The sequence below is a fragment of the Scophthalmus maximus genome, chromosome 15 (assembly GCF_022379125.1).
Source record: "Scophthalmus maximus strain ysfricsl-2021 chromosome 15, ASM2237912v1, whole genome shotgun sequence".
NCBI lineage: Eukaryota > Metazoa > Chordata > Actinopteri > Pleuronectiformes > Scophthalmidae > Scophthalmus > Scophthalmus maximus.
Genome location: NC_061529.1, coordinates 11901694 through 11929148, shown reverse-complemented (window position 1 = coordinate 11929148; position 27455 = coordinate 11901694). Strand labels below are relative to the sequence as shown.

Sequence of the window (27455 nt, the reverse complement as noted above, 5' to 3'; positions counted from 1 at the left end):
ACGTCTTTAATTTGGCGAGTCCAAAGCGAATCGGCCCCCGATCGTTGCAGCACAGTCCGCTACGTATCGCAATTGCAAGGGTAAATTGCTACCAGGCGGAGTGCAGGAAATGGGTTCAGGGAGGGTGGATGCGAGGGGCTGATGGAAACTGAGCTGCGGTGGAGGCTGACGCTCGTCGCCTTTCATCGGGAGGAGAGTGAAGGAATCAGCTGGAGGAGGTTAAGGAATTCTTCCACCTGGAATAACTGCCATTCAGGAGCAGATCCACAGCGGGCAAGATTAAACAGGAGCTGACCATGGCTCCGGAGCGCGCACACACACACACGCAGACACACACACACACGCAGACACACAGAGACACACACACACACACACACGCGCAGACACACACAAACAGACACACACACACACGCAGACACACACACACACACACAGACACACACACACACACACACACACACACACACACACACACACACACACACACACACACACACACACACACACACACACACACACACGCACACACACACACTGAATGTGTCCTATTCTGGCCATCTGGTGCAGCTGCATGCCAGTGAAATGTACGTCCACAGAGAGAGCCATCCAGATGTTCCCTCCGTCACCCATCAAGGTGAGCAGAGCTTTGTAGAGCTGCTTAGACCTGGGAATTTACTCTGCCACTATGAGTTATTGTGAAGGCCGCTCTCATTCACAGAAATCAAATATACAAGCCAGACTGTTATCTTTAATAACGGATTGTAAAGATGTTTAATCAAATTGTGACTTGGGAAAACAACTGCGCCATTACCTTAAATCGAGCTGATGAGGAAGCAGTTTCAAGTTACCCGAGGCCACGGAGCTTCTGTCTTTGTTTATCTTGAATCTCAGTAAATGTTGGCCCGAAGAGGCATGTCGTGTTTAAAAAGAGATTCATTCTTAACAAAGAAATCACATTACAAAATGACAAAAAAAAAGAATATGAATCTCAATTTTTTTCCATAAAAAAGTAAAACAATCATATTTTTCTTGGGCTTTTGAAAAAGAGAAGGTGGTTAACCCATCTGTCTGTTAAACATGAAGCTACAACCACAGTGAGCTTCTAAGCATATTGGAAGAAGCACAGGGCAACAGCCTGCCAGACACTGACTACGTACATGGGCAGCAGTAATCAGACTATTGACCTTATTCTTAATGAGACATTATCCCGATTATGATGTTTACACGAGATGCTAATAGAATATTCCATTCATAATCCTGTTTACGTGTTACAGAGCATAGTCCGATTATGCTGCCAAGCAGTTGGAAAACTGACGTGCATTGTAGCTTTTATTCCTGTTGCTATTCACATTTGAATCTTTGTTTCTTTCTGTCCAATGAAAATTATGTCTCTCCAAATTTGTCGATGTTGAATCTGAATGTTCCCGAGAACCCTAAAGATTACATGTTTCTTTGTGGGTTTAGAACATTCAACTACTCCTCAAGTTAAACAAACAATTTATATATAATCCTCTTGGATTAGCAGGAAAAATGTTTAAGACTAAGATGAAGACAACAGGGTTGAAATGAGGTTTTGAACTCACGACGTTTACTTGTTGTGGTGTTTTTCCACAGTTTTTGTACTAGTACTTTAACCTAAGTAAGGGATCTAAATACTTCTAAATGCTGCCCAAAGGTGCCTACGACATTAAACCTCTTAAGATCACAAATGAACATGTGTCTTGTTCGTTTAAAACAATGATGTTTCCTTCTAGATGTTAGCATCAGAGGTGCTGGAAGGTGGTCTTTGCTCTCCGATGGACAGAGCAAGCTGTTTCCAACTCCGAGCAAAAGGGCAAAGAGGGCATTTTAACAGAACTCTTAAATGAATTAAAGCTTTTGACAACACCTATGTCCTTGAGCTGTTTATTGCTTTAGTGTTTGATGAATGGTTGCCATGCATGTCTGAATGGGCTTGCTGCTGTTTGGTGAAGGATCATGCGTTTACAATGAGCCAGACTGAGCTGAAACAATGGCTGACAGGAGCGATGTGTTACAGCACAGCACAGGTCTGAGGAGCACGAGAACACGGCAACAACGGCAAAAATGTCAATGTACAAGGAACACAAACGCAACAAGAAGTGTAACCAGTGGGAATGAATCAGTTTGACTTGTTAATTTAGGGCGGGCGGCCGGTGTGGGCGAGTCCTTGTCTTTCGCGTTTTCTCGCTGGCTCCGGCCGCTCGGCTCCATATGTCATGGAGTGAAGTGAGACGTGCGCGATCCGGGGCAGACTGCAGTCCATTATTGAGTCTGATTCAGAGTATTGGAAAGACATAGTCGCAGAGATAAATTTTCGAGACACAGACAGCGAGGAGCGCTGAGCTGGAGGCGCTCCATAAAGCGCGCTCGACTGACAGCAGGCCTTGTGGTAGCAGACAAATCGCCTGGCTTATAGCAGTGTGCTGAAAGAGAATGCCAGCGCTGTGTATCCTTGCCAAGATGGATATGCAGACAGCAAACTCCGGGCTGTTTGGGGCGTGGCTCCCTTGTTCACAGCAAACAGTGGGTGAGTGGAGTTCGGAGCGTACGTTGGACTTGACATCGCCTTGTGTGTTTCCCTCTTTGGGCAGATGTCAATGGAACCTTCCACTTCTCACCTGTTGGTTCAGAACGCCGCCGGTGTTTGGCCTCTACTGGCAATATTTACTCCCAGAGAGTGCGCCGAGCCGAAAGAGAAGCAGCTTTATAAAATCTGATGAATGTTAACAAGGGCTGAGCAACTCCTCCTCTGATATTGTCAAAGTGCCAGGAGCGAGGCACTTAAAGAGCTTGTTTTGGCAGCGTTTCTTTTTCTTACTTACACGAGGTGAGGCAACCTAAAAGATGATGGATTGTATACAGTGTTTTTTTTTTTGCACGCATGCATGTAGTTTGAAGGCCTTGAGTTAAGCAGACAAACATGAATCTTAACGTCAAACAAGAACTTGGATTAACAGATCGCAGAATTGGCCACCGGGCTGCGAGAACAGCTGCGCGGCCGACATGATCGATGTTGGTGCCTATACCTGCCCAGTTTTCACTCTTCTGACGGGTCTGCTATGGCTCTCCACCGGCTCTCGAAAGACACACCATCTACGCCAGTGTTCAAAGAATCTCTTCTTTGAACCCAACACAGTTAAGTTATGGGCATTAGAGACAAAACAATGTGCTGAAAGATGTGTCAAATAGTCATAATCTTCTGTATATGTACAAGCAACTCTTCTTGGATTACACACAAGCAGTCATTTCCTCCATTGTTAATATTCAAATATTGATTAGAGGAGCTTTTACTACAAATGTTTTGTTAGTGTGAGTAATCCTAGTATCTTTTCTAAGCTCATAGTCCAGTGATGACTGTGGGGAGAAACTTACAAAATCCTCAACTAGAATTTCTTGGAACTGTTGATTACAATTTATTATTTATTCAAAACTGGTCCATTCACTCATTCCCCGAGGAGCCTCTCGGGGGCCGACGGTAGTAAACTGGTGGTGGAGCGCAGCTGCCGTGAGTGCACCACTGTGCTTTCATGTCATATTTCTATATATACGTGTCACGCTGACAGAATGCATGCATCTCTGTGTGACTCTATTTGTGTTTGTGTAATAGTAGATGGATTGTGATGGGTTGTGTTCACTTGTCTCGCTGGGCTATATGCGTCAGGCTGTTTTTTTTTTTTTTGTGTTTTTTTTATTGTCAGGTTCTCATTCAGATACGTATATAGTGCTCCATAAATCCCGGTGCGGTGAGAAAATGCCAGTCAAAGTTCACGCTGCTCATGTTCATTTCATGCTTGAGTGTCCGGCTCGGTGAGCGAAGGTGTGTGTGTGTGTGTGTGTGTGTGTGTGTGTGTGTGTGTGTGTGTGTGTGTGTGTGTGTGTGTGTGTGTGTGTGTGTGTGTGTGTGTGTGTGTGTGTGTGTGTGTGTGTGTGTGTGTGTGTGTGTGTGTGTGTGTGTGTGTGTGTGTGTGTGTGTGTGTGTGTTGATGATGTGTGAACTAGAGGAAAAGAATGAGATGAAGCACATTCAGAGTCCCTCCATCCTTTCCACTTTGCCGCAGAAGTCATCCATCTTTCTGAACTTAACTGCTACCAATTTATGATTGCATTATTATCGTCAGTGTTTTATCTCCATTCCAGCACACAGGCCTAGTGGTGGTCTGGTTAATGGAGAAGGTGATGGAGAAGGTGACTGGCCGGTGCCATTACTATGGTACTTGGTGGACTTAGCTTTAGGGTGTATATAATGAAGAGACGAGCTCTCTTCAGCTCCGATTTGAGCCCTGCTGTGTGCTCACATGAAGGTCTAATGTGTCACTGATCATACCTACCACACTACCCGCACACTCAGTTCATAGCTCAATTATGGGCCCGTATCATTAAATCACCAAATGGATATCTGAGTTTGATTCCACCCTGCAACCTGAATTTCTAAAACGTAATGCCCCAACGCACCTGTCCCCTCTGACAGGAGGAGCACAAGGAAAGAGGAGGAAAGTGCGTGTTTCCGTTTGACTTTTTCTTCCACTATTGAGCGATTTCACTTTGCACTGTGGCTGCTGACATTTTAAAAGGAAATAGCATAGCAATGCGTTCTCTAGAAAACAGCAAAGTTGCTTTTATTACCTCAGAAGAAAATGTGCATCCGAATCTCTCAATAAGCGGAACATGAAAAGGTCATCCTCGGCTGTATGGATTTTTCATAATGGATTTTCAGCAGAAAAGTCAATCAAGATACTGCAGCAGCGTTGCCCGTCTGTGATTCGATTTCACCTTTTTCCGGTGCACAGATATTGTGCTTTATCGAAAAATAGCATTTTGAGAGCAACTTGACAGCTTCCCTCATATTTTATATCTCAAACCATGATTTGTACAGATCAGAAGATGAGAGCGATAGAGAGCGAAAGAGGCAACTTAACTGCTTACACCTCAAAGTTAACGCCGTGCCTTGAACTTTTAACAAAAGCGGCAAAGTAGAGAATTAAAGCTCTGTTATTGTCAATGGTGAACTGGCATTAATGTCCACATTTACACTGTAACAGTAAACACGTGTACCTTGGAGGTCACGGAGGTTCTGGCAAAAGCAAAATTGGGATAATTACTTTCATATTCACACCAGCAGAAATTGTCTGTCGTGAGAAAGCGATGCCGCCTTGAGCTCGTCATTACTCAGCGGATGGAGTAAACCTTCCCCCGTCTCTCTCCTATGAACCGACTCCCGTTAATAGATCCGTCCTTTATGCTTCCCCACTTGTTACCGCAGCGCTATTTTATGATGTCACCCTCTCTGCTGAAGAGCTCCGCGCTGTTTTATCTCCTTCATGTGTGTCGGGCACTTAAACTTAAACCTCTCTGTTTACGAGTCCCAAACTGCCTCTCCATCATCTGCGTTTGCTGCTCAGTACCAGTTCAGCTTCGCCTATAAAAGCCGAGCCATCCTCGCTGTTCGGGGGGAACTCGGTGTTGGGCCTCGCAGTGCGGACCCCCAGCTAAGTGCCTGACTCCCATGCTGTGTGTGGGAACAAGCCGGGGAAAGATTTAGTGTGTGTGTGTGTGTGTGTGTGTGTGTGTGTGTGTGTGTGTGTGTGTGTGTGTGTGTGTGTGTGTGTGTGTGTGTGTGTGTGTGTGTGTGTGTGTGTGTGTGTGTGTGTGTGTGTGTGTGTGTGTGTGTGTGTGTGTGTGTGTGTGTGTGTGTGTGCGTTCTCAGTTAAACTTTTACTTTGCTGTGATGTTAGCAGCTGTCTTGTGCGCTAATTGCTGCTGTCTTGCCTAATTGTATGTTCCTGGATTTATTTGACATTTCACTTTCATTTGGAGATTCTTCCAGGTATTTTTCATTTTAGAAATTGTCATCATTAATGGGGTGTGTATCTAGGTACCGCTCTTTGACCGCCACAGGCTGTTTGGCAGCGGTTCATTTGGTGCTTCTTGATTGTCACTGTTGTTTACTGCTGTAAATTTATGTATCAAACAAAAACATAGCTGGAATGCCTTTGAACGTGTCTGTGCAACGTGGAAGTGCTTCCCTGCCTCAGATGCCCGAGAGGAAAGGAGGGAAGCTCTCGGGGAGCACACCTGTGTCTCTGGCCTTGGTGAATTCCTGCACAGCTTTACTGCTCAGAGGAGTGGATGCCACTGCTGCGCTCAGTCCTCTGACCCTTTGCTCTGTCCGGCTCACCCCCCTCTCCCTTTATGTTCTTCAAGAGCAGAAAACTCAGAAGAGCCAAAAAATTTCAAAACCGGGGTCATTCGCTGATGTCATGAATGAACAGTTTGTGACTTTCTCTTCTTTTTCTTTTTCCATCTGATGCCCCCCGACCTCTCTGCGCCTGAACCAAAACACAGGTAAACACATTTCTGCACAATTGCATTCGTTTTCTGTAAAGATGTCCTTCCTTTCTGTGAGCATTCCTCAAAAAAACATGCTTTCACCGCTGTCACACAGTCATAACCGCATTCATCTGGCCGGCAAGAACGGTGCCCCCTCCTCGCCGTTCCGTCCATCCCCTGACCTCTCTGCCTCCCCTCGTTCCACGCTGGGTTGTTTGTGCTTTCATCTCTTTGTGAGCGAGAGGCTGTTTCGGCTGCAGTGTCCAATGGAGGGGTGAAACTGGGGCACACTTGAACTCCCACGGACGCCGTCACTGCAGGCCACATTTGAACTGGATTTGAACTGCCAGACTATACCTGATTTGTGTGTTTCCGTCTCTTTTATGCATTTTCTCTGCCTCTTAAAAACACTCACAATTTCACACACAAACATGAGCTGTTTGCAGACATGACTTTGGCTCCAGACTTTTTCCAGAGTGTGCCTTTCACATTTGACGAAGGCAATGGGAGATTGTCCGAAGTCGACGTGATGACAATTCCACAGCGGAAAGCAGAGTTTTTGATAACGGTCATCAACACGCCGACCTGCTTGATGTGAATTTTCCACAGATTGTCCTGCGGTATTCTCACGTGGACTCACCTGGACATGTTTCGGAATTTTTAGAGCCTCTCCGGAAAATGTCAGGAAAATGCCCGGATTTCAGTGCATGTCTGAAAGCAGCTATACATATTTGTTGGCTGCTTTTGCCTGAACTTGGTTGCCACATGAGAAAGCAGTTCAGAAAAGTGTTTCCTGCTGGAGTTGCCGAGTTATAGTGGGTGCCGTAAAAAGCCCTACAGTAGCCATTGAAAGTCATGGCGCTGCTGTGGGGACGGAGGGTCCGAGGCTCCTGCAGCAGCGGAACAATGCTTAATTAGCTCATAAACAAAGGCCAGTGGGGGATCAGAGGGGGCAGTCAAAGGGTCCCGTCCCTTTGAGCTTCTCCCACCATCAACAAAGCCCCTCTAATGGCCCCCGTCACTCCACTTGTTGTGTCTCACCGTGGTGTGCTTCCTGACAACATAAAAGGCCCCACATTCCAAAAAGAGCCTCAAACAAGAGACGCTACCCATCCACACCTCCCTTGGCCTTCAAAGCAACCCCCCCCCCCCAACCCACCGCCTTAAAATAGATATTGACATTGCTCCTCCGCTCACCTCCACCACCTATGTTTGGGTCCCCATGGTGACCACCGCAGCTTTCATCTCTTCCCATTAAGTCCCGTGTCCCGTGACTTTCGTGGTGTGTCTTATTGCGTTCCTTTGTGCGGCGCTGTGCTGGCACGCTGCTGGGAGCCGGTGAGGAAACGCTTGACACGCGGAAGACTGTGCCAGGATCTGGAACAAGGTTATTCCAGCCTGGCATGAAGGCAGGTGTGAGTGGGTGAGCGTGTCAGGTGAGTCTGCGTACAGGCCTGTGCGACACGCTGGCCCGATGTCCGTGTTTGTACTAGATTACGTGGAACCGTCAGTGTGTTATTTTTTGTATGTTTGGACACGAGGCCCTCCAAAGAAAACACACATCCATTGCCGCGCACGGACAGCCCGGCAACAGGTCGGAGGCAATCTCTGCTTGTTTGCACGGCCGCGCTATCATCTCCTGTTTCCTGTCAAAACAGGAAAAGACAGGGGCGAAAATGGAGGCTCGGAAAGTGCTGCCTTGATGTGTGTTGGCTTGAGGTCCAGCTCTGCCTGACAGTGACCCTCCTGGCCAGGAAAAACAGACCCGTCCAGGGCGTAACCCGCAGCAGGCTACCTCATGGTGTTATTTTTATCACTTTCACAAAGCACAGCGAGGGATGCTTTTCCCAGCTGTTGACACAGGACTGGGTCATTTTTGTCTCCAAAACATTGCCACAGCAGAGAGAGGGAGACGTCCCACCTGCCGGCGTCCCATTGGCCGACAGCATCACATGACTGTGGTCTGTTTAGTAAGGGAAATCCTTTTTGACATTTTGTTAATCATGAAAGCGAGACACTCCTTTTCTTTGGATGATCCCCAGACCTCCATCACAATACCTTTTCCGTCAGGCCGGAGTTGTCATGTGATTTTATCAATCCATCACTCAGATTTGTGGGGGGGGTTTTGCAACAGGATGGTGAATGTTGCGAGTACATTCCAGACAGTAGAGTCAGCTCTGTGTGGTTCAGCCGGTGGATTCCTGCTGACGGCACGACAGGTAAAAGCCCCGGCGTCTGCTGCGATGCAGCTAAATGAGAAGGCACGGAGAGGCGCGCTGCACAAACAGCTGATTACTGAGTCAGCTAATTATTGACTGGTGAAAAAAATGATAAGCATCTCCTGCCTTGCTCATCCTCGGGGAGGCACTCCGTAAAACCGAGAGTTGCTCTTGTGGAATTCCAGGAGTTTGGAGGCAGAACTAAGTTGGGCTCTTCCTGGGATCTCTTTAAAAAGAAAGAAGCGCTTGCACAAGAAAGCTATTGTTAGTCTGACCGGATTGCACCAAGCAGACTTTTCTGTTTTTCTTTTTGGCAGCAACACACTGAGGCTTGAGTGACCACAACTTTTACTTCGGATACACAAGGAGCCGTAGACCACCACCAAGTCGAGTTTGACCTCACGGAGGCTGAGATTAGTTTTTTCTCTGTGATATTTGACGAGGAACTGAACTTGAGCCCAGACGGGTCACTTTCAGCGGTGGCTCAGTCAGCATGGAGCGCTGGACCGGCAGCAGCCGTCTGCTCCTTTCTCCGTCACCCAGATTAAGATGCGGCGTGTGGGGTCGATGTCATCAGAAGGGAGGTCGGAGATCATTCGTCTTCCCTGACAGACATTCAGGTGGCGTTCCATTGCTCTGGTAGAAGGCCACACTGATGCTGACCTCCATGAGTTGCGCAATTAGTTACCCTTTGACCCCACAGTCCCACAATAAAACCTTGAGCACGGACTGGGCATGCTTCTGCATCCCCAGACCCGCTTATGTATCAGTCCGTGTGTGTGTGTGTGTGTGTGTGTGTGTGTGTGTATGTATGTGTGTGTGTGTGTGTGTGTGTGTGTGTGTGTGTGTGTGTGTGTGTGTGTGCGTGTGCGTGTGCGCGTGTGTGTGTGTGTGTGTGTGTTTGCAGCTCGAAAAAGCACAGATGTAGCTTCTGATTCAATCTGACATGTTGTAATGGCTCTGAAATCCTTTGTCTCGTTTCAAATTAACAAAACAAAGAGACTGGAGCCATGAATACAGATTTACACCCCCAGCTTGACATATCTGGCTACTTTCCATTCTCCACTCATAAATAAAGAAAAGATCCATTAGTCTGCATCAGTCTGCGGTAGACTGTACACCTCTAAACTCCTCCAGTGACTATTAACTGTGTGTTTCTCTTAAATGCGGTTAAAGCGCGTCACTCAGGGATTATGCAGACAGACAGAATGCCATTGCAGACTCCAGCGTTCTATTTGAATTTTGCTTGACGTGCTCCGTCTTTGCCTTGGCGCTGAACATGCAATTCAGCTGTGAAACCCGCAGCTTCCTTCTCTTTCCCTTTCGACTGTGTATTCCGCCATCAAGCCGAATTGCTCAGCTCTGCTGTGGCGTGACATCTCATCCGAGCGGACAGAAAGCCCCGGAAGAATGTGAGGACGAGCAACAATTCAAGACGAGAGCTCAGAAGTCGACAAAGCTGCCAACAATGCCACGGTTATCACCATGTGACGTGACAGCAGCAATGTCGTCGTCCACCCAATTCGGTGTCCTTGGCAGTAGAATAGAGACAGTTTTGTAAGCTGTTTCCTGTTTTGTGATTGGTTTTACAGAAAAGGCAACATTGGCAGTCTCCTACACTTGGCTCCTGTCTCTGTAGAGATTTGATTTATCTGACCCCTTTGTCATGTAGAGGCTCATTCGGACTGTTGGATAACTTTCAAAGCCTTCACAAATGAGTTCGCTTTCTCCTCTCTCTCTGCTGGAATGTGTCAGTATGGCTGTGGGGAAACAATATCAGTCTGTCCATCTGTTGGTTAATAGGTCTGTCTGTCCACCACTTTGGTCGGACATTCATGGTTCCCAGAGGGGGGGGGGGGGGGGGGGGGGGGGGGGGGATTATGAGCACATACTGTACCTGCAACACATGGTATCCCCATATTGACATCCGATTACAAGCGCTCACATGAGACAAGAGCCAGGCCGATGTGGATTTTGGGGACTGATGCCAACACGGATATTAGGGAGTGAAAGATTTCTGATACTGATATATTGGCAATGATTCCTAAGATGTCGTCATCGAACCCTTATGACAAAGAAATGTCATTTGAGGCAAGCCATTTCACAGGATAACCATAAACTTAATTATACATAACTCTTTGAAAAAAGAAAAACACATCTACAACCAAATATATAAAACTAGTAAATTCTTCCAAGAACCATCACAGCAAAGAAAGTGAATATTATTTTGAAAAAACAACAACATCCTGCTGCAACCGCATCCAATCCCCACCAGCTCATTTGAATATGATAAGTGAAATGGTTGGAGTAGCTTTGTGCTGTGGCCACAAGGCCAATCTGCAGGAGGCCATTGTTCCTAAAAGACAAAGTGGCAAAATGTGCATGTGAGAATTTTTTGATAAGCCAAGCATTTTCTAGGATGGTGAATGAAAATCTTTCAGACTCGGTAAGTGGATTATCGTGCGCTTATTCTCCACCGAGATAGTTCAGCCTACGTCCTTATCTCACTGAGATTCAATTGAATGTGTCTAGACATCTCAATTAGCAAGAGAGAAAAAAAAACAAATCAAAAAATAAACTAGATACTGGTTGGCGCTTATCTCAGTGTGTTTTTCTTTCTTTCAGCACTCTCACCAGCTTTCAGTGTCTAGTTCTCATAAACAGGCAACAGTTTTCCATCAATACAACCCCCCCCCCCCCTCGCTGAAAGCCGGGGGCTGGTGTTTAAATGTCTATTATTAGTGTTAATTGTCTTCTCTGAGAAGTCATTGGCATGGTAATGACATCTTTCATAATAAATTAGTATCCCCCCCCTCTCTCTGCTGTACCTACACTGGGCTGTTGCACCGGACTGATTCCGCCACTCGCAACTCTGCCGCTCCATTGTTCTGCCGACACGCAGCAGCTTTGTGAGACACAAAAGCGTGTCACTCTCCGAGATAATGCGCTTGCAGACGGAGAGCGGATGCACGGGACGGCCCCGCTCACCTCCCCCTGGGATGCTTTGCGCTTCAGGCCGTGAACACACCTAGGTGGTGGACCGACCTTTAGCTGGTTCCATAGTCCCTATACGGTTTTGTGATGCTTATCAGTTGGCCTGTTGCTTACGTGCACACAGGTACATCATGAGCGGAATATGAGAAAAACTGAGATATCTGCCAAATAAAAAAGGTGCTGTGCTCAACAATAACCACTCACAGTGCCTCATTATGTGCCTTCTCCTCACACGCCGAATCTATAGAGTCACTCCATGTGGAGAGAGAGACACTCTCTCCAGCACCAAGAGAAAAATTGAATATTTATCCATATGGCAGCGTGCCAGTATAATTACTGTCCTGTCCATTCCAGGGGGAAAGTGGAGAGAATAATTATTGTAGGATACTCAATATTTCACCTTGTCATCACTTTCATACCACTTTATTTTCAAGACAGGGAGTACATGTTGCTTTTCATTTTCCGCACAAGGTGTCTGGGATGAATTATTGCAATAAGCACATGAAATGAGGCAAACGTGGACCTCGTGGATTCATCTATTAAAGCTCATGTGCTTTCCAACTCTGCTGCATGGCATTGAAAAATAAATATTGACACGTTGATCTAAAAATGATGAATTCTAATCATGTTGTTGACGTGTAGACTGAGATTATTTTCCACGTTGGGATCTGGAGGATGTTGATGAGGATGCCATAATTACTTCTGTTTGAGCATGAGTAAACTCCCTTTGCATTTTCCTTTGATAATTAACCATTCGTGTGTGCACTTGGCACTTTACCTTCTGCGTGGCGGAGGGAGTCCTGCGACGGAGATTATTTGCCATAAGATTCGGCAGCACTTAGTTTTCTCTCTAAATAAACTGCAGGGGACAGGGAGTGCTCTTTGTTCTCAGTCAAAACAAGAAAAATCCTCCCATGGAGCAAACTACAGCGAATGCAGCTCTCTCAATGTGACAGTCCAGACAGAGGAGAAGCAGGTGGCTGAAATCACCGCGTATAGAAAAAAAGGTTTGAATACAAGGGGTAGAAGTGGTTTTTTTGCTGCTGGAACCAACTATTGTTTCGGGATCTGCTGCTCGGCAGTGAGGGGGTTTTAGAGTGGGCTCTTGGACAAAAATAGCTCTCTCAACGAGCTCCTGTGGATAGGCGGGAATACCGAACACTGTTTCAGCTTCACACTGCACTCTAATGAGGACGGGAAATGCATGGAACACAGTTTACATTTTAACTCTGACCTCAAATGGTCAGTTTTTGCTTTCAAATGAGAGTGGTTATTTAATTATGTGTTTTTTTTCTTCGACCTCCCCTTCCTCCCCCCTCCCTTTCTTACTCCCCATCTGTCCTTGTTTTCACCTGCAGTTTACAGCAATACCTGGCTCCTGCCTTTCCATCTTGCCTGCTGAATTTTTCATTATTTTAGTTTGTTTCCACAGGAGAAACTACCCCGAGAGCGTCCCATAGCCAAAAAAAACCAGCCATTCTAATTAGAGGTGCACAATTGCTGGCGCAAGCGTACATAAACGCAATCCGCTGCCTCCCCCGGTGAGGACGTCGTCTCATGAAGCCCGGCTGCTGCTGCCTGACTTGCTCCACAGCAGCCACAGGCAGGGGAGTGGAAACTATTTGAAGAGTAGAAAATGTAGTTTCATTCCTCTGGTTTGTGTAGTGATGCGTTGAGCATTACTTTTTCACTAATGAGAAAACTTTTGTAGGGACGGCTCGTGTTGCTCCCTCCATGCAGAGCATTGTTTTATCCCTCAAGTCAGTTTCTCAATTAGCCGAGTCAAAGATCGTTCGCTGGCCGATGCCTAATCGAGGCCGGCTCCCACTCTTTGAGTCCAGCCGGTACCTCCCAACACTCTGACCTCGGCCTGAGACGATGAGAGCTTGATGGATCTGGGCCTGAGACGGTGGCGGAGGCCTTTGCTCGAGGAGACAAGAGGGAGAGAGAAACAGAGAGAGAGAGAGAGAGAGATGTTGGACAGGGGGAGAGTGAAGTCTGTCCAAACAGTTTGGACGGGGCTTGTTTTCTTTATGTGCGTGAGTGGACAGGAAAAGGTAATTAACTGGCCAAGTGGTGAAAGGCATGGAGTGATGGATGAGTGTGTTGTAAAGAGACAGCCACACAAGGAGCCTTGCACGCGCGCGCACACACACACACACACACACACACACACACACGCACACACGCACACATGCACACATGCACACGCGCACACGCACACGCGCAAACACATTTCACCCATTTCTCCCTCTCATGCAGCCTGGTCTAGTAACCACTTGTGTACACTACATGTGTATGTGAGTCTCATGCCGCCTGCAGTGAGAGCTGCTACAAGCACTCACACACACACACACACACACACACACACACTGATAAATGGCTCGACCATATGGAGTGGTGACACACCATTATACGAGGTCATTAATGATATCTGGGCGGTTTTCGCTCAGAGAGACGAGTGATTACATGTGAGTCTATGTTTAACCCGAGGGTCAGCAAGATCTATGGCCTTTTTTATTTCTGATTGACAGTGACATCTGTTTTTATGGAGCTGTAGGCTGCAGCGTAGCATATAATGAGCTGTGTACTGTGCCAGTACGCCCCCACAAAAAAACAGAGATACTGTATGTCACACCAGAAAAAAAAAAAGATCAACATTTTGAAGTAAATCCCGACTGCAGCTTCGCTCCAGCCTGTAGTCGTTCATCCTGGGATGTGTCAGGGTGATGTTCTGGACAGGTGGTGCTATCATGTGCTGAACGTGTCACTAAGAGGTAGAAGCCTATTTGCATTTTCTGTCAGCAGTTCACTGACAGCTAAAGGGAGGGAAAGGGCTTGATCACACGGAGACAGACAGACTGACATCTGTCTGTCTCCGTGAGCGCCTCGCGACCAGATGCTCGGTGCAGGCAGACTCGGCCTTATCATTTGAGGGAATACTGATGCAAAACTCGGATGCACTTCTTCAAACGAGGTAATCATCTGTTTGATCTAAATAAAGGGAAGTTTGTTCTCAGAAATGTACTGTTGACATTGTAAGTAAGCAGCCAAATTTGTTATGCTGTCTTATCTCTCTGGGAAAAACAATGTAATATGACAGACCCTGTTTTGCAAACTCCTAGTTAGAAAAGTTCCATTACGTCTTATTTGGTAATTGTTTGTTGTGGTTCTCACTTTTCATTTTTAACGAGCAGGTTTTCTTGCAATTCTTTTTTTTTTTTTTTTACAAAAGTTGGTTAGTATAAAATGAACACAATCACAGGAGAGGAGCAGCAAGAAGAAATGATTTTGCAGACGAAAGCTTAAGGTCAGATGGTGGGAGTCTAAATGTAGCCTCAGACGAAAGCCAAATTCCAACTGCTGGAGAAGCAGCAGAAATATTTCATCATTGTTTAGTGTGACAGAAATGAAATAAGCAGCCACAGCTTTTCGCACAGCCATGGAGGATGAATGGATTCCCCACTGTAGCGGTGTGTGCGTCTCGTCTCTGGAAGTATTATCAGCCGGGTAATGACGGTGTGCTTGTGTTGCTGTTGCTCTGTTTGCTGGAAGTCTTATTACGGGTCTTATTAATCTCGTCAAGTCAGCAGACGGGGGCCCGACATCTGTTTGACGTGATTTGGAGCGCCGTCCCATTTTCTGTTCTACCAGATTCGTTCCCGCAGAGTTAAACAGCATGCTAGTGTGACATCCTGAGTCATTGTCTTCTCTGCCTCCGAGCGGCCAGTGGTAAAATTTAACGGTCTGTATCCGAGATCTGCTGCGGCACTAAAAGCACTACCTGATATCTAATCAGAGTCACAGGGCCGGCGGCTCCCGGCTCCTTCAGGGGATCTGAGTCCACACGGCCGGCTCAGGGAGTGAGTCATAGAGGTGGAGGTGGTGGGAGCAGTCGAGCAGGAGCAGGGGGCAGAGAGCGATTACACCACTGGATGTGTTGCTTCTATCCTGGGAATGTAATGCGCCTTAATGCCCCGTGCTCACCCGGGGAAAGGCCAGCAGCTGTGCTCGTTTTTCTCCGACTCGGCTGTCAGAGCGAGCCGGCCTACCTGTGGGAAAGCAGGCCTGCTGGAAGCTCTCGTCCTCACCCCGGGATCTGGGCTGGGCTCCTGCGGTTTATTGGGGGGCCAATCCCTTCGAGACTTACGAAGACGGTGTGTGTGTGTGGTTAGGGTCAACGCCGTCTCAGGCCAAGTAAACAGAAATGGCTCCTTACAGGGAGGCGGTGGAAGGCAAAGTGAGTTGAAAGGGCATTCGATTTGGCAGCTGCTGTGTGGTCCGGATTTTACAAGAAATGCAGTCATAGGAAGTACTTTGAGAATGGTAATGTGTAAACAGGACTCGTGCTGGTGTGAACAAAGTTTAGCGCGGACAGATATAAAGCAGCGTGGTGTTGCATTGCCTCATTATGTGGAATGTTTCCAAGCTGGGAGAATAATAAAAGAGAAACCTGGAAGGGGAAGGAAGGAAAGGAAGACTGAGTGAGCAATTTAATCTTAAAAGTCAACTTTCACGAGTTCAACTGGCTTGTGTTTCCGTCTGCTGAGCACAAAGAGTCGAGGAATAGTCAAGGTCTTGTTCTGGCCTGGTTCTGGGCAAATTGCACAATGAGTGATGTTGGAAATAAGAAAGTAATCTTATCCGGCAGGATGCCACCGGGTGCTGGCAGCTGTAAAACGGTTCAGATATGAGCTGCAGGATATAACTTTTCACTTTATTTATTCCTTTTTCATCATGGATGCACATTGATACAGTGTTGCTTCATTTCTCTTTCTGCCATTGCTGTAGTGGGTCACGTGGCACTTTTCTGTCTGGGAAATATCTGGTGGGCTCAACTGGAATAGAAAATATGGTTTCCCAGAGTCTTTTACTTTCAATGGAGCGTACCTAAAAGTCTCTCGGCTATGGCGGGGGGCCTCATCCAATTCAAATCACTGTGACCTTACCTTGATTTATATCGTGCCTGGCGCTCCACATCAGAGGCTGAGCGTGGAAATAGTCGGATGGTAGTTTCACTCTGTGCGGTTCGAGTGAAGGTGTGCTGACGAGATGAGGTAAATGAGGTGGGGGAAGAAAAAAAAAAAATCAAATGTGTGACTTTGCCCGGATCTGTGCCCTAAGGAGGCATGGGAGAGAAATCATGCGCATCTTTCTCCCTTGTCCCCTCGTCCATATATGTGGTAACGGCTCAGCTTGTTTCCACCAGCCTCCGGGCATGGGCTGTCTGCGATGACACTCTCCATCAACCCAAAGAGACAGTCAGTTAGCCGGTCGGCTCTCTCTTCTGCTGCTGCTGCCCTGGTTTTCATCACTGTTAGTGTGAGGGACGGGGACAAACTTAGGTCTCTAAGGGCCGTGAAGGGCTCATTCCACAGGCACATGCAGGGGCTTTCTCTCCCCAGTGTGCTCGCAGTTCAGACCCCTTTTCCATAATAAGGGCATAGCATCTGACTACATTTGTCCCAGGAGTTTAATAAAGATCACTGCTGACAGGCAGTAAACCAACACAACCACCCACAAGCCTGAAGGCAAGGGCCACAACCCCGGCCCACCTCCTCCCACCTCTCTTGCTCTGCCTGTCCTCCCATCCTCACTTGTGCAGTTTGATTCTCTCTGCGGACGGACCTCGGGTCGAAAAACCAGAACCATCTCCCACTTGTGCACAACAATGGCCGAGGAGTGAGAGGCCTGAAGTGGCTCCACGCCTCTCCGCCGACGGGAATGCTTTGAACATTTCAATTGTGTCGATGATGTGCGTTACATACTTCTCTGCAGCAGCGCAACTCTTCGCACCCACTTGCACCTGTCAGTAATAGATCATATGGATAATAAAAGAAGTAATACGGCTTCCAGGCTGGGTCCACTCATGCATCATATGTTTCACGTTTTCCACTTTATGCTTATGCACAAGCTGTCAAGCCATTAGCTCCAATGTGATGGGAACATGAGCTGCTTTCGGCCAGGCACTGAAGTCCGGATATTTTCCCTCAAGAGAACTTTTTGGAACTTTTCCTGGCAGCCCCTTGGCAGAGTGATCCCAGGTGAGGATAGGGAAGAAGAATCTCTGGAAAATTCCTAGCAAGCGAGTGGGTGTGTCGATGACTGTCAACAAAAAGCACTGTTTTCCGCACAAGGATTATCGTCATGTCCTGCCTCCTGCATCTTTTCCTCCCCTTTCCAACTTATGTCCCATCTAAAGATGGACCCTGTGGCCTTCAGTTTCGCCGTGCCCGCATCACTCTCCTCCACATGCCCGACATCGTCATCATCAGCCCCATTATCCATGTCTATATAAGCCTTGTGGCTCGGACCCTTTAGTCACTCCACTGGGCATAAAGCTTACAGACAGCTTTACAGGAGAAGCCCGCTCTCTAACCTCCAGAATGCTAACTGAATAGCAGATGGGCTCAGCTTTGTGTGTGTCTTTTTATTAGCTCTCCTAAATCAACACGTAACAATGCACGGCGAGAGACCCAGAGAGAGGGGAATTGATTTCCTCCATCTACCAGTGCCCCGAGGTGTGCGAGAGGTGGTCAGAGGGTAAAGGGTGTCGGGTGATGGAAGGGCGGAGTTGACTGGTTATGACTTCGCTTTAATTTCCTGTGTTGGAAGCATGCACATGAAACTACACTAGACGGCGTGCAGAAAACATCTGCCAGCTGTGTTTTTCTGCGGCTCTGTTTCCCATTTCGCACCAATTTGTCATAGGCCGTTTCGTCCTATTTCAGCGGAACTGACTTGTCTTGTGCATAAACATTCTGCCCGAGCGTAGCTGGAGAAACCATTCACGTGTCAGGATCAAGCAGCATTAGATATCATACCTAAAAGCTCTATCATAGCTCTATCATATGTCTATTATAAGCTTCTTACATTAAAATCCCTCCCTCATGTGGATACATACTCCAGCCTCAACATTCACTCGCTCTCGATCGACCATTAGCCCGTCATCCGCCCATCCGACTTCTCGTTGCCTGAGAGATTTATGAGATTTTCTATGTTCTAAGTGTTTTTTCGTCCGGTCCGTGCCTGATCATGTGTATAGTAAGTAGCCAGTATAGTAAATAATTTACCAGAACCACTCGGTTAACAGCGGGCCCGTCCACTCGCAGTCCGACGCATGATGGTCCCGAGGTGAGGATGTGGAGATTGTGTTTGTCCCTCGTTTCTGCGTTGAGTATATTTCAGCGGACACCATTTTCTCTGTCCATCTCTTAGAATTTACAGGAAATGCACGGCCAATAACTGGGGGGTTGTAGGAAGGTTATGTGCTCACACTACCAATACTGTTGGTGTGTGCACAGAAGTCTTTGTATTGAGCTGCCTTCACGCGGAGGAGATTTAGAGTCCCTCGACCTGCCTCCCCGGCCTCTGGGTTAGCTGTATTAAGTGGCACTGCATTAGTGCAGTGGATTGTTGTTTCCCCGCCGCTTCACTCCTCCTGATCACCTCGGAGGTTCCACAGAGCGGAGGCGTCATAAACATTTATGTATGGGCTGAGGGCTCCTGTCCTAGGCCACGACTCCACTGGGCAGAAGCCCAGTGCCCCTTAATGCCTCTTAAGAGACGGTCTTGCCTGCGCGTGTTTGTGTGTGCGTATGTGCGTGCTCGTGTGTCTGTTTGTGTGTTTGATTGTTTGTTTGTTTCCCTAAAATCAGAAAGTTATGTTCCACCCTCACGTTAGGATTTGAATTTGAAAACTTCCCTGGTAGCTGTGCGTCCCTTGCGGCTTCCTGGAGGAGGTTGTTATTTTCACATTTGGTGGCTCATCATATGTTTTCATGCTGGGACACTTATCATATGTAAATTGTATAGCTTTGGGCACTAGAGTCACCTCAGCTGTTGTTTTCTTTTGTCAGTCCTCCCAAGCAGAGTTGGACGCCCCAGGGGGCCTTCTTAGCGACAAAGTAAAAGGACAAAACTCTACTGGACACCGTCTTGAAAAGCAGCAACTAGCTGGAATTCTCTCCAAAGTCTTTTTCTCTCCACAGCTTCACAGAATAAGAAGAAATAAACACATTTCATTCGTTATTTTGGCGAAGAATGCCTCTGTGGGATCTCTCACTAATCCCTTCGAGCCGTATTCCGGAGTTGTCTCCTCACGTTTGGATTGTTTTGGTCTCCGGCAGACTGAAATGAGCAGATGCCTGATTAACCTGATCAACAGTCTTATGTTGCATGCAGGCGAAGCCTCTCAATCTAAACAAACAGCCGTCCCGAAAAAAAGGAAGTGGTTAAGGCAGGGAGTGAGGGTCCCAGAGGGCGGCCGAGAGACCACACTGGTAGCAGACCACTGACGCACATGGAAAATGTGAACAACCCACAGGAAATAATTTCAAAAGAGCAGACAGTGAGATGTGCTTGAAATGTACATGTTACATGCGTTCAGTGTGTGTGAAGGCATATTGTGCACGGAGTTAAAAAAACTCTCCTTTGTGTGTGTTTCCTCCGCAGGACCCTGGATATACAAGCTTTCTGTTTGAGCAGCTTCAAACACCTGGGAGCCATGAAGCTGGCGTCAGCTGTTGCCAAGTGTGCTCCACGCCGCTGCACCAACTGAGGCAGGAGGCCTTGCAGACGCTCCATGCCCCCGTCGTCACCTTCAGCCCCGACATGGCAGCCCTGCCCGCTAAATCCTTTTTACCGCAGCCTTCCAGATTCGCTGTGTCGTCCTCAAGCGTCCATGCAAAACAACTGTCCAAAGCCCAGGCCGTCACCCACAGTGTCCTGCCCCTCGGGGAGCGGCACAGGGTGCCTGGCTGGTCGCAAAGCCCCACCGTCTCCTCGGGGCCGAAGACCAGCGTCCAGGTGACGGTGGCAGGAGGGCAGCTCACTGGATCCCTGAACTCCGTCACCATCCAGGCACAGCAGTACCTCGAGGACATGTGGAGCATCTCCAGTGTCAACAACTTCATCCCTCAGCCGAAAACGGTAGCTTCATGTGCCCATTTTCACCTTTGTATTACTTTTCATGCATTAAGAGTTGATATATTCTCCCAGACTAAATTCCCGGAGGACTAAATTGTAAACAATGCTTGGTTCATCTAAAAAGCCTGGCTACTTGACTTCCCTTTTAACCTCAAGTGACATTAATTAACTTGAAATAATGGCATTGCAGCTTTTCTTTCCCCGCACACAATGCTGCGCTGCTTGTCAGGTCAAGTCTTGTCAACACAAACGTTACATTGCAGACCTTTAGAAAAAGATGAAGCCCTGCAGAGGAGCTGTGAGTCAGAACTCTGCAGGAGTGCTGACCTCTCATTCCTCAGTAGTCAAGGAGCCTGAGTGATTCGGGGTCAGAGGTCATTGCAACACTAATCTGCTGACCTCCTCCTCAAGGGCATTTCAAATGACCACCCCACAGCGTCACCATAACTCTTCTCTCACGTTGGATAAGCATTAGTCTGTGCTTTGTTTGATGTCCAAGAGACTTTGGAAGGTCCTGAGTTTTGCCCTCGGTGTCATGAGAGCCAATGATTAGTCATGCTGTACCTTCTTTACGACTCTAAACAGTTAGAATGCACATTTATGTAGTTTCTGTTTTGAATGTAAGTTTAACAGTAAAAGGCCGAATTGTCGACAGGGATCTCTCACATCTCAGATTGTATTTCTGCCTGCTGACTTTAAGGAATTGTTTTGTTTAACTGATGTTCCTCTTTCTACACTGGCGGTAACTTCTGGTCTCAGACCCGACTGACAAGCCTCTGTGACATTGCACACCAGGCAGACGCGGCATGTGCCAACATCATCCAATCCTCGCACTTCAATACTCCCCATCAGATTCATAAACTGCAAATTCTGCCACCTCGGTTTCGAACTGTGTTGCTAACTGCAGCCTGTTATGGGCCTTGGCACTGTTAGTCCTTCCTTTCTGCTTGGAAATTAAAGACAGATTTTTCACTCCTCCCTTTAATGTCAACAATAGCCTGTAGAGATGGTTTATGGGAGGCCATCAAAAGCTTTTAACTGCATGTACGCAATCTAGGGCAAATCAAACAGCCTGGCACAGAAGGGAGCGGCTGACTCGCGCCCTCCATCTATGTGTCGAAAAGCAATTAGTGGCCCTTGGAGCTGGGATGAGTTGCTCAATGCCACAGAGCTGAGACTAGGGCCCTCCTTAGGCAGTGAGCAATGTCCCTTCAGGACATGAAGTTACAAACGCAGCAGAAATGGGTTTTTATTTTTCTCAAGAATGTGTCTTTCATTAAAACCAGATCAAAAACCCACACCAGCTCGGGAGGATCGGGAGTTACAATGTTGCCGAAAGGCACTAGTTTTAATTCATGATTCCCTTTAGGTTTCTTTGTAGGGAAAGCATGCAGTGTTGTTCAGACAAAAAAGATGTGGACTCTCTCTCTCTCTCTGTGTGTTTGTGTGAAGAATAGAAATCCTTCAGAGCCTGGGGCGCTCCCACACACAGACCATTATAGGGCACCTTGATTCTCCCATTTGGGAAAAGGCTCTGGTTAACATCTGGAATGATGTTTGTGGTCGTTGGACTTGAAGCTGTCTGACTCCCTCTTTTAAATTGGCTTACACTGTTTCATAGTGTTGCTGCCTCGAATTGAGCAAACACACTCTTCTGAGACGGTCTGTTGCACCTCTCGAACCTGATGCAAAAACCCCAGCTTTGATAAACTTCACCTTAACTAGTTGGTGAAGTAAATCTTAGTGATACTCTTTGTTTGAATGAGGTAGTTAAAGTAATCCAGAAAATAAACACAGAAAGTGGTATATTGCTACGATTCAAAACAAGAAATCTATCGACCCGAATTTGCAATTCTCTCTTTGCTCCATAAAAATCCACATTTGCATTAATCTACAAAGACCAAGTGCTCTTAACCCATGAGGGATTCTGTTATTAGCCCCGCTGGCTGCCGGCTACCATGGTCGGCTCCGTTGCCACCAGTGTGAAACCCAGCAGATGATCTTGGCTGCCGCGGCTTGGGTGCAGCTGGGCCTGCATGGCGATGTGCCACACAAAGAGACGATGACAAGAGAACAAAACGTTGCTGGAAGGAAAGGAAAGGAAGACGCTCAATCCTGCCAAATTGGGAAACGATTAAAAGAGTAACGCAATTACGTCTCGATATTTGCTCGAAGACAGCGGACATTTTCTGTCAAGAGAGCTTAACATGAAGGAGTCCTTGTCTCTCTTGGTAGGACTCCAGTACTGTTAGCAGTCTACCCTTGGTTTCTGTTGGTTACGGGGGCCAGCCAAGCCTGACAGGCAGATTAACACAGGGCCTATTTCACCTCAGCAGTAATCGTCTGTTGACCTCTGGGATCAAAAGGTCACAGGGGAGTCCTCGTGGTGCTGGGGAGGGGGGCGGCCAACAGATAGGACGCCGACCTACTCTGTTCACTTCACAGGAAGAACTCTCCCAATCTCTTTTTCTCTCTCTCCAATCTCGCTCGCACTCTTTCTATTATGTTCAGATCTCCCTCTCTTTCTTTACAGTGGCAATCCAAGGCAAAGGGAGATCGGGGGGGGGGGGGGGGGGGGGGGGGGGGGGGGGGGGGGGGGGTGGGGGGTGGGGGTAAAGGATGGAAGGCCAGCTCATTACCGACTCTCAGTGCAAACGGCCGAGCACACATGGCTCCACTGACACAGCCTAATTACCTGACGGGGGGATAGATTGTACTTTTCAGCCAGAATTAGGACCAGTCCAGGTCCAAGGCTGCAGAAAGCAGCTTGGCTGAGGGGCTCACGTCCCTCGTCTTAACACCAGTGGGAATACTCCTTGATAGGCGTATCAAGGAGTGTGTGCGTGTGTTTGAGTGTGGTTTACCCATGGCCATAGCCCAGCCCCACATGTGACCAGCCGGCGCTACATGCTCCTGAAAATCCGCTGCCACTTGATTTTAAAATCAACCATACACTCGCTCAGTCTCTTAAAGACTTCACGAGCTGTACACGTCAACCTCCTGTACGGCGTGTGACAGGTTCTCTAGTCTTTCGTGCCAGAGTCTAATGGGTCTACTTTCCTGGTATGCGCCAAGTTTCTAACCTGTCACCCGCACGGTGCGAGGCTTTCTGCTCTGGCAGCCGCACTTGGCTCATTTCAGTTTGCGGCGCCCAGTTTTGTTCCACAGTGTTCCTCTCGAGTCATAACTCCCTTCACCGCAGCTTGACATCTGACTTAGTCTCCATGACGAAGTCTCAAGAGGGCAAAACCAGAGCTCCAAAGCAAAAATGTCGATTCCTAACGCTGATAACAAGCTCAGCGGGGAAGAACTGGGAATTCATGACATGCACTTGCACTGCCTGCCCACTGTTTGACAAATGGTCAGGGAGGCTTTTCTGGGAAAAGCTATATTAAAGCACCCGAGCTTTAGTATAGCAGCACATTGTGCCGCATGTAAAGCTAACAGTGCAGGGCGCAGAGCAAAAGCCAGGCCTCTCATGTGAATGTCAGAATGCAAGTGTGCCCTCACGTCCTGATGTATAGCATTCACATGTCAGGCTTGGCACAAAAATAGTACAGCTGTCAGCCCGTGTTGACAAATGGCAAATAGTGGAAGGCCACACACTTTATAAAAAAGATTGTAAAGTATGTTATTTTAGTTGCCAAACATGAATCTGGGGCAAACACTGAGGTGGCAAATATGCAGAGGGCCTGAACTGCATTTATTATACATTCAATACGCAAGTCAAGTGACACCGAGGCTGCAGCTCTGTGTGCTCAATTCAAGCTTGTTGCTGATTGCACAATGTCCATGTGCCAGTGTTATAAGCGCTTTGAGGAAAACGCTGACCTTTTTTATTTATTTCATTTCGGATGCTGAAAAGCCACAGAAGTCGCCCTTGTCCGCGGCCATTGATCACCGTCCTGCGGGAAAAACTAGCGGCTCCGGCGGGGATTAACCTTTTGTCAGTGTGGTGACTCCGGCTGAAGTGCGGCCTCAGAGTTGGCTTTTTGCTCTTAGAATTAGCTCTGTGAACTCCTTGTAACCCGCCGCAGGGCTCCAGCTGAACTGTGATGCTCCTTGTCCAGCAAGCTCGAAGGTTTAGTGTGTGAATGGCCTCTGATTTGTTTAGACCATATGCATCTGTAGCGCTGCATTAAGAAACTGACTTTGTGCAAAAACATGATCACTATCACAAGCATGATAATCATCTTTACATATGCGTTTTTATACATTTGTGCAAACCCTCACCTCACCTACTGTATCATGACATTATTATGAAACGCATAAAAGGAAAAATGAAAAACTTCAATTATATATACAATGTTAGCAGAATATATAGAATATGCACAGGGTTGCACATGAACCTTATTTAGACCTTATTAACATGTTTTCATGTACAGTTATACTGTCACAACAACAACCACAGAAAACAAGAAGCTTTCAAAGATCAGGTAAATACGTGTTTTTTGTCTCACTCTAAATCTTAACCTGGTATCTTAATGATGAAGCTGTTTCTATAGGTGAACCTACTGCAGCACACACAGAAGAAATATGTAGACATACAGGTGATATACCCAGTGTAGCTTCGGCATTAGTAACCAGAGCCCAAGGGCTGAAACAATGCATCTCACCTTGTTTCACTCCTGCTCAGTTACATGGTATCCAGAGCAAGGGTGTGTCCACGCAACCACAACTCAGATGCCTCATAAACATTGAAACCATGCTACAAATCTCACCTTGATTGTTGTTGGGCCTTTGAAATGTGCTCTTTGATAGTTTGACTCAACGTGCAGGACGACACGTTCCTCCCTCCTGATGAGTAAACTGCCAAATTAGCCGTGGAGGTATATGTATAATCGGGAGCAGGGCGAAGTAAAACGCCACTGATTTAATTACTAATTAATGTGGGTTATCACTTAATTACAGTGGGCCATAACCAGATCAAGCCCGAGAGTGTTGCCAGAATCAATGAATGGTGCAGCAATCCTCGCTGTTCTGCGGGGAGCTCTCTGCTGTGGATACTGCTGACTCCCGCTAACGGGAGCTGGCTGCAGCAGCTGCCCGTCCATCTGTGGCAGCGGGGAAGTAAATGGGGTGGAAGGAAGGTGGGGAGGAGTGATAAGACCTGTAAGTGTCGGTTGTGGTCTTATCTCTGTATCTGTGTGTCAACAGGCCCAGGGCCTGATGGGGGATGCAGACAGGGTTGTCACAGCCTCGGAGGCCCCCGTCACCGCCACCGCCACCACCAGCACCACCAGCAGCAGCAGCAGCAGCAGCAGCAGCAGCAGCCTGACGTCCTGCCGACCGGAGAGCTCCGGCCAACCGGGACTCCCGGCACCCGTCACCAGTATCTCCACCTCCCCCTCTCCTTCCTCATCTGCAGCAGCTTCCTTCTTCATTAGGTAAGCCCCCTCCCCTCATCCTGTCAAATCACACCACGGTGGAGTGCGTCAAAGCGCACAGAGATAAGATTGAGCTGTTGTGGTGTTAAATGAAGTGTTTCGTGTTTTTCGCGTGCACACACACCTGCATTCATTCAAGCTCCTGTGTGTGTGTGTGTGTGTGTGTGTGTGTGTGTGTGTGTGTGTGTGTGTGTGTGTGTGTGTGTGTGTGTGTGTGTGTGTGTGTGTGTGTGTGTGTGTGTGTGTGTGTGTGTGTGTGTGTGTGTGTGTGTGTGTGTGTGTGTGTGTGTGTGTGTGCGTGCGTGCGTGCGTGCGTGCGTGCGTGCGTGCGTGCGTGCGTGCGTGCGTGCGTGCGTGCGTGCGTGCGTGCGTGCGTGCGTGTGCGTGTAAAGTATGATAACGAGAGCTGTAGAGGAGGTATGTACAGACATGCCTTCCTACAGAAGGTCATGGTCCATGGTGTTAACATCCATGTGGGCACCTATTCCACGGAGATGTTGTTCTTGCCATGGTTGAATGATAGCATGCCTTGGGATATACACCATCATGGGACTAAATGAACCTTTAGTTTCAGGCGCCAGTGACCATGAATGGATAATAGAATTACATAATTCCGTAGGAATAGGCAATGACTCAAAAGGGGGCTTAGGTTAAAGCAGAGGATTTTCCTGAGGTATTTCGTGTTTAGTTACTTTTCTCCTTGTTTTGCTTTCTCAACTTAGAGCTTCAGATTTTCCAGCTGCACAATAGATCCTCCTGCAGCTGCGGTGCAATGCTCGGTGAAATCATTTTGTCCTGGTGTTTCTCGGGCTCAAGGAGGCTTTCCCCCCCCCCCCCCCCCCCCCCCCCCCCCCCCCCCCCCCCCCCCCCCAGCACTGCTTGGCTCCAGTGTTGTTGTTGTTGCCCTGGAGAATACTTCACCCTCTCCAGGCGGGTGGATGGCTGGTGCAATGTGCTATATTGTCATTGATAGATTCCCTGGCAGGTTTGTCAGTGCATACATTCCCTGCCTCCTCTCTCCGAGGAGTGCTATGCCATAATGAATGTTGGCGAAAGAGAAGCTGACTGAGAATGATGCATGGGGCCATTGAAGCTCTGCACCACAGGAGGTGAAGGGACTTGCGGAGTGTGACAGGAAGCCCATGGGGGATCAGTGTGGAGCTTAGGTTTATTTATTTATTTTTTCAAGTACCCCCAAATGGAGTTTGTCTTGCCAGCTTTCACAAGGTCATAGTGTATGTGGGGGCCATGAGACCTCTTCTTTGGCTGTGGGACATTCCACTAAATATGCAACTTCCTGTGGACTTGGCTTCCCGTCACAAGAGCAGTGTGTCTGAATAACACCAAGGTGTGGCCCTCTGTACGACGGGGGTTAATTCCCGACACTGATTTATTAGATCTCATGTTTTCTTTGGACCTGAGCTCAAAAAGAGTAGCTCAAAGAGCCGTGACGGTGTGGGCTAATGCAGGGGGAAAACAGGGAGGGGGACTTGTTTTTTCCCTTGCAGCAGGTCCTGGCAGGGCAGAGGGGGGGTGCGTGTCAAGGTACTCTAAAGTGTCCCACCTTTTAATTTCATCC

General features: G+C 47.7%; 1 protein-coding gene across 1 annotated transcript in view; it reads left to right on the top strand.

Annotated features, from left to right (window-relative positions):
- kif26ab (kinesin family member 26Ab) overlaps positions 1–27455 on the top strand; it is a 66278-nt gene that overhangs the window by 6163 nt on the left and 32660 nt on the right. The window contains exons 3-4 of the mRNA XM_035610503.2: positions 20016–20492; positions 25647–25876. Of these exons, the coding sequence (XP_035466396.2) occupies positions 20016–20492; positions 25647–25876 (707 nt within the window). The remainder of the gene's footprint in view (positions 1–20015; positions 20493–25646; positions 25877–27455) is intronic.